The sequence below is a fragment of the Lepus europaeus genome, chromosome 15 (assembly GCF_033115175.1).
Source record: "Lepus europaeus isolate LE1 chromosome 15, mLepTim1.pri, whole genome shotgun sequence".
NCBI lineage: Eukaryota > Metazoa > Chordata > Mammalia > Lagomorpha > Leporidae > Lepus > Lepus europaeus.
Window position 1 is genome coordinate 48,135,711 of NC_084841.1, and position 12,456 is coordinate 48,148,166.

The 12,456-nt window shown below is 44.0% G+C and overlaps 1 protein-coding gene across 5 annotated transcripts in view; it reads right to left on the reverse strand.

Annotated features, from left to right (window-relative positions):
* Nucleotides 1-12,456, reverse strand: part of ELOVL7 (ELOVL fatty acid elongase 7) — a 106,948-nt gene that overhangs the window by 16,020 nt on the left and 78,472 nt on the right. For 4 of the 5 annotated variants that reach the window (XM_062211724.1, XM_062211723.1, XM_062211726.1 and 1 more), the window contains 2 exons: nucleotides 5,231-5,421; nucleotides 285-365 (listed from right to left, as the gene is read on the reverse strand). In XM_062211724.1, coding sequence (XP_062067708.1) covers nucleotides 285-365; nucleotides 5,231-5,421 — 272 coding nt within the window. The remainder of the gene's footprint in view (nucleotides 1-284; nucleotides 366-5,230; nucleotides 5,422-12,456) is intronic. The other variant, XM_062211728.1, reaches the window with a different exon arrangement.

The following is a 12,456-nucleotide window of genomic DNA, read 5'->3' on the forward strand; positions in this document are numbered from 1 at the left end:
CACTCAGAGTGGAACTGGTGAATCTCACGGCAATTCTGTCTTCCTTTCTTGGGGAATCAAATATGAATTTATTTTTAAATCCAAGAAATTAAAAAAAGATACGCACTAACTTTCACTTTACAGAAAACTACCCATCTGATATTCTTTAGTTCTTTCCTTTAATTTTTAGCTTTTTGCACCAACTCATGTAATCTGATACTTGAGTCATTTACTACCCTGAGTTTACATTTGACAAAGTTTTGGTACTGATTTTGAGGTACAAGCTGTTCCAAAGGGAAACTTACCCTCAAAGCTGTGGGTGACTGCGAATAGTCAACAATTTCACATCGAAGTGAGTAACCTGTACCCCAGCCAGACATCACAAACTGCAAGAGAGCAGATGCACATTAAAGAAGGAAGCATTTGTTCAACAGCTACAACAAAGGTAGTTTTGACTGTGTCCGTTCATTACGTTATCCGCTGAGCCAGCAGCTGGTGCAAAAGCAGCTGGAACAATTACAAACTACAAACATGCTTGATATCAAGGATTTGCAAAACTGCAAGCTCATGTATTATCCCTCTAACTGTGTTCTGACTAAAATGCCTGTTTCTTGGAATGAAATCCTAATACAGTGAGGAACAAAACACTGGGAATGTTTTGCTTAAACATCTCTCCATGTGAGTACATGTGTTCGTGTGCTCTCAGAGCTGGCCCTGAATCAGTGTTTCTGGTGATGTCTCATCTGTCAACAAATAAATGGGCAAACCAAAATTCTTTAATGTACGCATAAAGTAGCTGCAGCAACTGGGCTTTTCCTGTTCATTATAATAGGGATAATGTGAATAGCAGCGCATGCTCTACTACACTTTTCTCATTTAAAATCAAGAGCGGCCACATATATAACTTAGATATTAGTGTTGCTCTGGATTCATAAGAAAAGTAAGCAAGAAAAATGCTCTTGTTAACAATAAAAGTGCAATCTGGCAGGCCTTAATTCCAACACACCCACAAAGTGACCTTTGCCTGGTGTAAGAAGAAAAAGCCTATTGTTGATAAGTCTGAACTCTAATTCAGCTTATACTGACATTCTTCCAGTTGATGGTGAGAAAGTCTTCTGTTAAAACAGTATCTGAAAATGAAAAGCCAAGTGCTTTAATTTTAAATCAATACATATATTAAATGGTTGGCTTAATTTAGGGCACTGACAGTATGATACGTTCTCCCCTTTTTCTGACTTCTTACTCTTATTAGTGTCAGCATATCCCTGGAACACTTTCTTAGAATAATGGTTATATCATTTTCTGCCATTGAAGTAAACTTTAAATTTCTATTCTGAATTACTTTTAAAGCTAAAATTATAACTTTACAATTAATTCTAAGAACAAAGGCTTATGCTGCACTATCAGAGTAATATTTTAATGATGCAAAGAAAAGAAACTAAAGGGGGGCTGGCACTGTGGTGTAGGTTAAGCCTCCACCTGCAGTGCCAGCATCCCATATGGGCACTGCTTCGAGTCCCAGCTGCTCTACTTCCAATCCAGCTCCCTGCTGATGTGCCTGGGAAAGCAGAGGAAGATGGTTCAAGTGGTTGGGCCTCTGCACTCATGTGGGAGACCTGGAAGAAACTCCTGGATCCTGGCTTCGGCCTGGCTCAGCCCCGGCTGTTGTGGATATTTGGGGAGTGAACTAGCAGATGGTAGATCTCTCTCTCTCTCCTTCTTTTTATCCCTGCCTTTCAAATAAATAAATAAATCTAAAAAAAATAAATAAACTAAAGAAAGGAACAATTATTAGACTATAGTATTTAAAAACACACTTTTGGGGCCAGCACTGTTCCCTAGTGGGTAAAGCTGCCACCTGTGGTGCTGGCATCCCAATATGGGCGCCGGTTCGAGTCCTGGGTGCTCCACTTCTGATTCAGCTCTCTGCTATGGCCTAGGAAAGCAGTGGAAGATGACCCATGCAGGAGACCCGGAAGAAGCTCCTGGCTCCTGGCTCCTGGCTTCGGATCGGCACAGCTCCAGCCACTGCGGCCAATTGCAGAGTGAACCAGCGGATGGAAGACATCTCTGCTTCTGCTTCTCTGTAACTCTGCCCTTCAAATAAATAAATAAATCTTTAAACACACACACACACACACACACACATACACAGTTGGTGTAGGTGTTTGTCCTGGTGATGAAGACACTTGTATTCCATATCAGAGTGTCTCACTTTGAGTCCTGGCTCCACTTACAATTCCAGCTTTTGGCTGGTACACACCCTGGGAGGCTGGAGGTTGGGTCTCTGCCACCCACATGGGAAACCTGGATTTTGTGTTCTTGGCTCCCAGCATCATCCTGCCCAGCCCAGCCACTGAGGGCATTTGGTTAGTGGATGGGTGCTCTCAATTCTCTCTCTCTTTCTCTCTGTCGCTCACACTGTTTACTTGGTGAATTAGGAAATCTTGAAAAATTGAGACTCAGAAAAATATAGGATACACATCTCAGAGATGAGAAAGGTATCTCACAAAACAAGTCAGCAGATTTCCCCCAAGGGAACAAGGGAGTGCACACTGAAAGAGCTAATTCTGTTTTACAAAAATTGCGCTCTGTCAACGAGTGTCTGCATCTCTCTTGCGCTCAGGCTCACTTCTGACTGATGTGAAAAACACTCTAAGTCCAGGAACTGTTTACTTAGACTGAGACGACTGAGTCTCCACCATACCCTACCCCAAACAAGCGCTATGTTGAACAGGAGAAGCTGTGGGATGTGGCCTCCTGTGGGGTGTCTCTTCACCAGGGTTTGGTGCCAAGGAACTAGCCCAGTCAACCTCTGTAAAGCAGACACCTGAGTTTCTTGTGCTTCCCTTTCAACCTGCTCATATTGGGCTCAGCATCTCTGGTGGTGGTGTCTGCCCTGTATACTCAATGAGTCATGCTCCACACAGCAAGCCCTGTGCGTGGATGTGCCTTTAGCAGGCAGCATGCTGCTTGGCTGCACAAGGGCTGTGTCAACAGAGGGTGGAGCTTAATGCTTTCCTGATACTCCACTTAAGAACATTCCAAGGCTGGCGCTGCAGCTCAACAGGCTAATCCTCTGCCTTGCAGCGCCGGCACACCAGGTTCTAGTCCCAGTTGGGGCGCCGGATTCTATCCCGGTTGCCCCTGTTCCAGGCCAGCTCTCTGCTGTGGCCCGGGAGTGCAGTGGAGGATGGCCCAAGTGCTTGGGCCCTGCACCCCATGGGAGACCAGGAGAAGCACCTGGCTCCTGGCTTCAGATCAGCGCGGTGCGCCGGCCGCAGTGCACCGGACACAGTGGCCATTGGGAGGGTGAACCAATAGCAAAAGGAAGACCTTTCTCTCTGTCTCTCTCTCTCACTGTCCACTCTGCCTGTCAAAAAAAAAAAAAAAATTCCAACTACCTGTGATGCTTTTGACATATATGTCTATATTCCAGGCTAGCAATACGAAAACGTAATAATTCATACTTGGCAGGCAGTAAGCACTGAACATAGCATCTAAGTAACACAAGTATTATATTGAATGGAAGATAGAAACTCTCAGAGTTAGAGGTTTTTAAACCTTCTTTTATGTTGTAATTGACAACCTAAGAACCAAAACTGACACATAACCTAAGACCACCAGAGTGTAAAAGGACCTGGGAGACTATCTGGTTCAATTTTGGCTTTATTTGTAAAATGAGAGAACCAAGGCCCAATGTAGTTAAGTGACTTCTAAGGATCTGGCAGCTAGGTAGTAGCAGAATGGAGATCGACCAGTCCCTGAGTGTCTGGCTTCCAGGTGTGTCCCATAACACACTATACCCTTTCTCTGAGGACATGCTCCCGGCAGCTACCTTCTCTGCTCCCTTTCCTTCTATGACCCTTTCCATTTCAGTCGCTCTCACTCCAGAAGCAACAGTACGAGGAGCCTGAGAGTCAATTTTGGGAATAAAGGAGAAGAAATGGAAAGCTAAAGAACAAGTCCAGACTTAGGGAGGCCTGTGAGAGATGAGGACAGAGTAGAGGTGAGGTGGTTGGATCAGGTGGACTTGCAGCAGGAATCGAGTTGTCAGGATGTCAGTGGACAGGCTCTGTTGTCAACAGAGCCCACGCTGGGCCCGAGAGCCCCAGCTGGGACTAAGCATAAGCTCTGCTTACCAGAATTAAGAAGGATGAGGAGGCCAACCACAGCTGGGAGAGAATCAGGGATCCCAGAAAAGAAGATATGCAAGGGCAGCTGAGACACATGAACAGTGCAGGGTCAGGGGGTAGAGGGAGGGGAGGAAGATCCATAAATCTGTTTTTGGTACTGGAAAAGCCCCATCTCTCTCTCTCTCTCTCTCTCTCTCTCTCTCTCTCTCTCTTTAAATATTTGTTTACTTATTTGAAAGGCAGAGTCACATAGACAGAGAGACAGAGGGAGAGAGAGAGAGAGAGAGAGAGAGAGAGAGAGAGATTTTTCCATCCATTGATTCATTCCCCAGATGGCTGCCAACGGCCAGGGCTGGGCAAGGCTGAAGCCACGGAGCCAGAAACTCTACCTGAATCTCCCATGTGGGTGGCAGCATCCCAAGCCCTTGGGACATCTTCTGCTGCTTTCTCAGGTACATTAGCAGAGACCTGGACTGGAAATGAGCAGCCAGGACTTGAACCAGTGCCTATTGGAGGCAGCAGCTTAACTCACTGTGCCACAACGCCAGCCCCAAGTCCCATATCTCTTAACAACAATTCATGGACAGGCTTCCTCACCTACTGTTTTATATTCTCTGTCTCCCCAAAACCTAACTAAACCAAAGCAAACCTGGTCACCATTCTATAGCTTATCAGAGCACGCAGAAACCACTAAGTTCTCCCTTTGATGATAACCCATTACAGGGTCAGCATGAGCTCTGATGTCAAAACAATGTGGGTTCAAATATCAGTCCTCCACTTACCAGCCATGTTACTTTGGATAAGTTACTTAATTTCTCCAAGTATGAGTTTCCTCAAACTAATATTCAATCATCTGTTAAGGCTAGCTATGTGCAAATCCCCAGACTAGATATTAAATTTTCTCACTACCTGCAAGGTAGATTATACTGAGATTCTCTAAAGACTATTACTTGGCGAATGTACAACAATTTTCTGGTAAATCTTCACTCTAGTGAACTCAATTTCTAAAAGGCTTTAATTCTCAAAGGATCATCCTACAGTCAGAACAACAAACACAATGACAGATAAACAGGAAGACTCAGATAAAATTATCCCATAGAAATGAAGACACTTGCCTCATAACACATATACACAGAAAAGAGCACTAAGAAAAAATTGTATGTTATCATCATTTTCTTGAGTTCAAAGGGCTTTCGATTCTCCATGAGCTTTGGTCCCAGAGACGTGACAAAATAGACATAAAGTCCCAGGATGATGGTTTGTGGCAAAGGCGAGGACATGAGGAGCCAATCTTCAACTCTTGGATCTAGGAAAAAACAATATGTAAGTGCACCTACTTAGCCAAGAGATAACTGACAGCAACCAGCATTGCTTTAGGAGAGCATCTAGGTCCTAATGTTGACAGGAGCCCATGAGTATCTTTAGAAGGGGTGAGGAAAATCACTGTGGATAGTGAAGCACCCCTGGGTTAGAAGCAGTGGGGAAGTCATCATCCTTACACTTCAAAGAAGGACCGGGGCCAGCATTGTAACACAGTGGTTCAGCTCAGTCCATATCCCATCTTGGAGGATGGGCTCATGTCCTGGCTGTTATGCTTCTGATCCAGCTCCCCGATGATGTGTCTGGGAAGGCAGCAGAGGATGGTTTCTGTATTTGAGCCTCTGCCACCCACATGGGAGACAAGGATGGAATTCCTAGCTCCTGGCTTTGCCCTGACCCTTACTTGGCTGTTTCAGCCACTTGCAGAGTGAGCTAGAACATAGGAACACTATTTCTGTCTCTCCCTCTCTGTCTCTTTGCCTTCTAAATAAATAAATAAATCTTTAAAGGAAGGAAAAAAAAAAAAAAAAAACCAGTAGTTACTAGAACCTAGAAGGAAACAGTCACATGGAGGAACCTTCCCCGGAGAGCAACTGTGTTTTAGACTGAATGTTTGTGTCCTCTTAAGATTCATGTTGAAATCCCAACCCCAGTGTGATGATATTAAGAGGTGGAGCTTTCGGGAAATAATTATGCCATGAGGGTGGAGCTCTCACAAATGGGATTAGTGCTTTTATAAAAGAGACCTTGCCTGCACTTTTCCTACCATCTGAAGATTTGATTAGTTGTCAGCCTGCAACCACAAGATGGCCCTCTCTAGAACCCAATCATGCTGGCCCCAAATCTCAGACTCCCAGCCTCCAGAATTACGAGAAAAAGATTTTTGTGGTTTATATGACATTATATCAAATGTGCTTTAGCTGCCCAAACAGACTAACTGTGACTATCAGTTACGAGATTTCAGCCAGCCCCAAGACAATTCTGCAAGTAAGGGACCAAAGGAAGAGATACTCTAACTCCCTCCACCTCCCTCTGTTTCGCATCCTGGGCTCTCCATTTGCTGAACCCAACCATAAAGCAGAGGACACAAGAGCAACCCCAAGAGTACAGCCCTTGTGGTCATTCTCCCACACCCAACACTGGATGCAAAGTGGACCTGGAGAAGATGACACCCAACAGTGTTCCCCCATTCATCTATATTCACCATTAACATTTAAACATTTTTCTATCTAGATATTCTTTTTTTTTTTTTTTTGATAGGCAGAGTGGACAGTGAGAGAGACAGAGAGAAAGGTCTTCCTTTTCCATTGGTTCACCCCCCAAATGGCTGCTGCGGCTGGCGCACCGCGATGATCCGAAGCCAGGAGCCAGGTGCTTCTCCTGGTCTCCCATAGGGTGCAGGGCCCAAGGACTTGGGCCATCTTCCACTGCACTCCCGGGCCACAGCAGAGAGCTGGCCTGGAAGAGTGGCAACCGGGACAGAATCCGGCGCCCCGACAGGGACTAGAACCCGGGGTGCCAGCGCCACAGGTGGAGGATTAGCCTAGTGAGCCAAGGCGCCGGCCACTGTTGCTTCTTAATTTTCTTCTTTCCCCAAGAAAACCAGCATACTTTCACAGTCACTGTATCACAGAATTGAAAGGAACTAGCATCATCTAAGCATCTAGAATATGGGTCCTAGGTGCCCAAAATGTGGTCTAAACCAATCTTTGAAGAAAAATTATTGGTCTTACAACTGTGTGATTAGAAGTTCACCTGGTCACTGATTGTTCCAGGCCAGCAGAATTGGATTAATTAAAAATCACAACTCAACGTGGAATATAGTTAATTCTCTAGTTTTAAGTAGTTTCAGGTATAATTTTACTACATGGCCTTTTAAAGGCAGAGTAATATGAAGGAAAATAAATATAGACAAGTTTTTAGGTGCACCTTATTCAAAACTGAATCTTGACTAACCTTGGGATACTAAATACAACTACTTTTATCAACTGGAAAAGAAGAATGAGGGAATGCAGCTCTTTCCCTTTTTTTTTTTTTTTTTTTTTTTGTAGAGTGAGTGAGAGTGAGCGCTCATCCCCTGATTCACTCCACAAATGCCTGTGATAGCCAGGAATGGGCTGGGACGAAACTGGGAATTGGGAATTCAGTACAGGTGTGCCACATGAATGGCAGGGATTTATCTACGTAAGCCATCACCACTGTCTCCCAGGGCCTGCACAGCAGGAAATCAGAATCAGGGGCCAAAGCTGGGTACTGAACCCAGACGCTCTGAGAGGAGACAGAGGCTTCTTAACCAACGTCTTAATGGCTAGGCAACATACCCACAGCAGACTGCTCATTTGAAGTAATAATGATGTGGTCAATTCCAAACAAACTCTGACTATCCTTGCAAGTTTGACCTCCTGCCCAACACCACTTTAATAGAACTCCACAGATGATGATTCGCTTGGGCTCCATTTTAGCTTACAGCTGAGAGTTGGATGTATATGCTTTGTAAAATGCTTTGTTCTGCAGTCAAATAGGTTTTCTTCAAAAACACAAGTAGATTCCCCATCTCTAAGAAATAAATAAAGCCAAAGAATCCATGGTAAGCTCTAAAATGAATTCCAGGATATTTAGGAATTCAGCCTATGATTAAGGAAGTCCCATAAACAAGCAGGGAAGGAAGAGATTGTTCAAAGAATATTGATAGGGAAAACAACGACTTAACTATGCAGTAGAAGCAAGATATTTAAAGACTATCCAGGAAAGTGAGGGAGAGGTTAGTGAAATGCTGGGTAAAACAAACAGGTAGCTTTTCTTAGTGCTTCATACATCATAGAATGCCAAGATGGGAATGGTGGCACGCAGCATTCTCCAAACCTTGCTGGTCATGGAACCCTAATTTTTTTTTGTACAGTACCATTTAATCTCTTATGGAATTAATGCACTGTGGAGCACAGTTTGGGAATTATGGCCATTCACTAAAATAAATTTATAAATTAAACCATTAAAGATTAAATATTTATGAGAAATATAAATAGATTACTTTGAGATATAATAAAGGAGAAAATATTAAACTATTTGGTTAAGCAGAAGGAATGAAAGGTAGAAGAAATACACTCAGATTACAAAAGAATTTGTAGAATACATTTAAGAGGCAGAGAGAGAGAGAGAGAGAGAGAGAGCTCCCACTCACTAGTTCACTCCCCAAAAGCCTAGGATGGCCAGAGTTGAACCAAGGCCAAAGCTGAGAGCCAAGAACTCAATCCAGTATTCCCATGTGGGTGGCAGGACCCCAGTTAATTGAGCCATCACTGCTGCCATCTGGGGTCTGTATTAGCAAGTCCTTGGAGTCTGGAGCTGGAGGTGAGTGTCAAACTCAGGAACTCCAATATGAGTTGCAAACATCCTATGTCTTAACCACTAGGCTAAACATCCACCCCCATTCATATTTTTTAACCTAGACAATTATATCATCATTTAGACTTGGAACACATGACAAGGATCAAGACTGGTCAAGGAGAGAGATGGCTTATGTTTTAGCACATCTTACATCTAGAATGCCTATAAACACTTCACATGGAGACTTCCATAGTTAGCTGGATATATGGATCTAGAATAAGGAAAGATGTTTGGATCACAGATGTAGGTTTGGGGGTCCTCCTGGGCCAAACATGTAGGTTTGGGGATCCTCATCACACAAATGATGAACAATAAAAGCAAGTGAGACTGGCTTAGGAAAAGAGGGGTGGAGTATGGAGAGCTAAGTGCTGACATCACAGGGTTGGAGGTCCTGCATGGAGCCCCTGAAAGGGTGGTGCCTGGTGGGGCTGTGACCGTGATGCTGCAAGGAGACCTTGAAAAGGTAGAGTGACCAGCAATGTGTAAGGTATATCCAGGAAAGCTACCGAAGCAGTGTGTAGCCTCAGAGAACAGCTAAGTGGACAGAAACCAATTGAGCCACAGAGGCATAGACACATCCTTCAAAGTTTCAAAGGATGTCTCAGACACCAGGAGCCCAGGCAGAGAGATCTGTCAAGGGAGTGGAGTTATTGCAGAAGACCTCTACAAGAGCAATACCAAATAGAAACATGGGGGCAGGGGGAGTGCCAGTGGAGCTGCAGATGTGGTATTTCAGTCTGTGAATACTGAAGCATGGACTGTGACCAGCAAAGTCATAGGGTGGGGATGCTCAAGTCCTTGGAAGCCCTAACCCTGCCACAGTGTGCCTTGGGAGACACATATGGGACTCTAGCATTCTTTTTTTTTTTTTTTTTTGCAAGATTTATAAATTTATTTGAAAGGCAGAATTACAGAGGGAGAGAGAAAGAGAGAGAGAGAGAGAGAGAATAAATGATAATGATTCTTCCATCTGTTGGTTCACTCCCCAAATGGTCCCAACAGCCAGGGCTGGGCCAGGCCAAATCTAGGAGCTTCATGTGGGTCTCCTATGTGGGTAGCAGGGACCCAGGCACTTGAGTCACCTTCCACTGCTTTCCCAAGTGCATTAAGAGGGAGGTGGATTGGAAGTGGAACAGCCAGGACCCAAACAGGCATCCATAGGGGATGCCAGCACCACGGGTAGCTGCTATGCCACAGCGTGGCCCTTGAACTCTAGAATTTAATTTTTGCTTTACTGGGTTTTGTTCTCATTTTGGTCTGATTAATTCTTTCTACTTCTCTGCCATTACCTTTTGGGATGGAAATGTATATTCTGTGCCCTGTTGCATCTGGGAAGTGTTTAATTTGAATTTTTACAGGCTCACAGGAAGAGTTTGCTTTGAGTCTCAAGTGAAACTTTGGACTTTTGTACCAATGCTGAACTAGTTAAGACTTGAAACTATTGAGGATGGAATGCTTTTTGGGCTGTACATGAAAAGGACAGGAGTTTAGGACACCCATGGGAGGAAGGCTATGGGTTGAATACAGTTTTGTTCCCAAACTCACATAGACACTTTTTAAAAAGATTTATTTTTATTTATTTGAAAGAGTTACAGAGAGAGGTAGAGACAGGGAGAGGTCTTCCATTCACTGGCTCTTTACCCAGATGGCCACAAAGGCCGGAACTGCGCCAATCCGAAGCCAGGAGACAGGAGCCTCCTCCGAGTCTCCCACATGGGTGCAGGGTCCTAAGGACTTGGGCCATCTTCCACTGCTTTCCCAGGCCATAGCAGAAAACTGGATCAGAAGAGGAGCAGCCGGGATGGGACTAGAACTGGTGCCCATATGGGACACCAGCACTTCAGGTCAGGGTTTTAATCCGCAGCACCACAGCACTGGCCCCTCACACAGACATTTAAACCCTGAAGTCTTAAGTTAGTGCTTAATAGAGTGGAAATTGGGGCCGGTGCTGTGGCATAGCAGGTAAAGCTGCCGCTTGCAGTGCCGGCATCCCATATGGCTGCAGGTTTGAGTCCCGGCTGCTCCACTTCCAAAGCAGCTCTCTGCTATGGCCTGGAAAAGCAGTAGAAGATGCCCCAAGTCCTTGGGCCCCTACACTTGTGTGGGAGACCCAGAAGAAGCTCCTGGCTCCTGGCTTCGGATCAGCACAGCTCTGGCCATTGCAGCCAAATGGGGCTGGAAGATCTCTCTCTATCTCTCTTTTTTTCTCTCTCTCCCTCTCTCTCTCTCTCTCTCTCTCTCTCTCTGCCTCTCCTTCTCTCTCTGTGTAACACTGACTTCCAAATAAATAAATAAATATTTAAAAGAGAGAAAGGAGGGGATTTAATCTAATTATACTGTTCAGAGTTGGGGCCTTGGGGAGGTGACTGGATTGAGTCATTAGGGTGGGGCCTCCCACAATTAAATCCTGGTGGCTGCATAAGAGTCTACACAGACAGAGATAGAGATGTGTCCACTTATCATTTGAAGCCACCTCCAGACTCTGTCAGCAAGAACACCATCACAAGAAGCCAAACCTATGGAGACCACCTGACCTTGGACTGTGAACCTCTAAAACCACGAACCAAAACAAACCTCCTTTCTTTATAAAGTTAGTAATGAAAAGTGACTATTACACTCAGTATATAGAAGTTGTCATACAGGGAGGGACCAAGGGACAGAATTAAAGCAGATCAGGAATGCCTCTATCAGTGGGTAATACAAACTTAAATACATGAACATCATAACCTTTATACTATGTCCAGCTTTTATTCCTAAAGAAATAAGAATGAATGAAACCTGTACCAAAAGGAGAATTCTGGAAGAATGTTAACATCACTGCCTTCGCATGGTAACAATACAATGCTTTTTTTTTATGAGTAATTTCAAATGGTTCTTTTATTAGCAGTCATCACATATATGGTTAAAAACTAGTGTATTTTTAAGTTCAGTAAAGGAATTCCTGAATTAGAGATTTATTTTATTCACTGACTCAGCAGGGGGGGAAACTCAAATGACATCATCTTTCTGTTCTCCCTCTGGTAGCAGAAGAAAGAAAGCAAGACAGGAAAGGCATACTGGGCTGGCTCAGGAAGCAGAAGAAAATAATTTTAAAATAAATCATTTTCCTGTAATTTAGCAGTTTTAGCACACACCTTTTCTTAAGATCCTGTGCATGGATTTCAAGTTCTATAGATAATAAATTATTATGAGAAAAGTTGCCTAATTTGATTGAATGTTATTTTCAAAGAGTCAAACAAAATATCAAAGTTTAAAAATCTTGTTTCAACAGCACTCTGGAGCCAGATGGTCTGCATTCTGGTTCCGGCTCTGCCCCTGGTCTGTTTCATGACCCTGGACTTCACTTCTCTCTGCTTAGTTTCTTCATCTGTGACCTGGGCATAAAACTGCATGTACTTCATAGAGAACTGAATGACTTATATGCAAGGAACCTAAGTGCTCAGGACATTGCTGCTGTTACTACAGCAGATCTCAATTCCGTTGGCACTGAAAAATCCCCTCTGTAATATTTAAAAGTCAAACAGAAAGAAATTACCCTGGTCCATCTTAATCACAATTCCAGGCATCCCTATTTAAAATGACAACAAAAAAAGCCTCCTGTTAAAAAATGGGCGAAGAACCTGAATAGACATTTCTC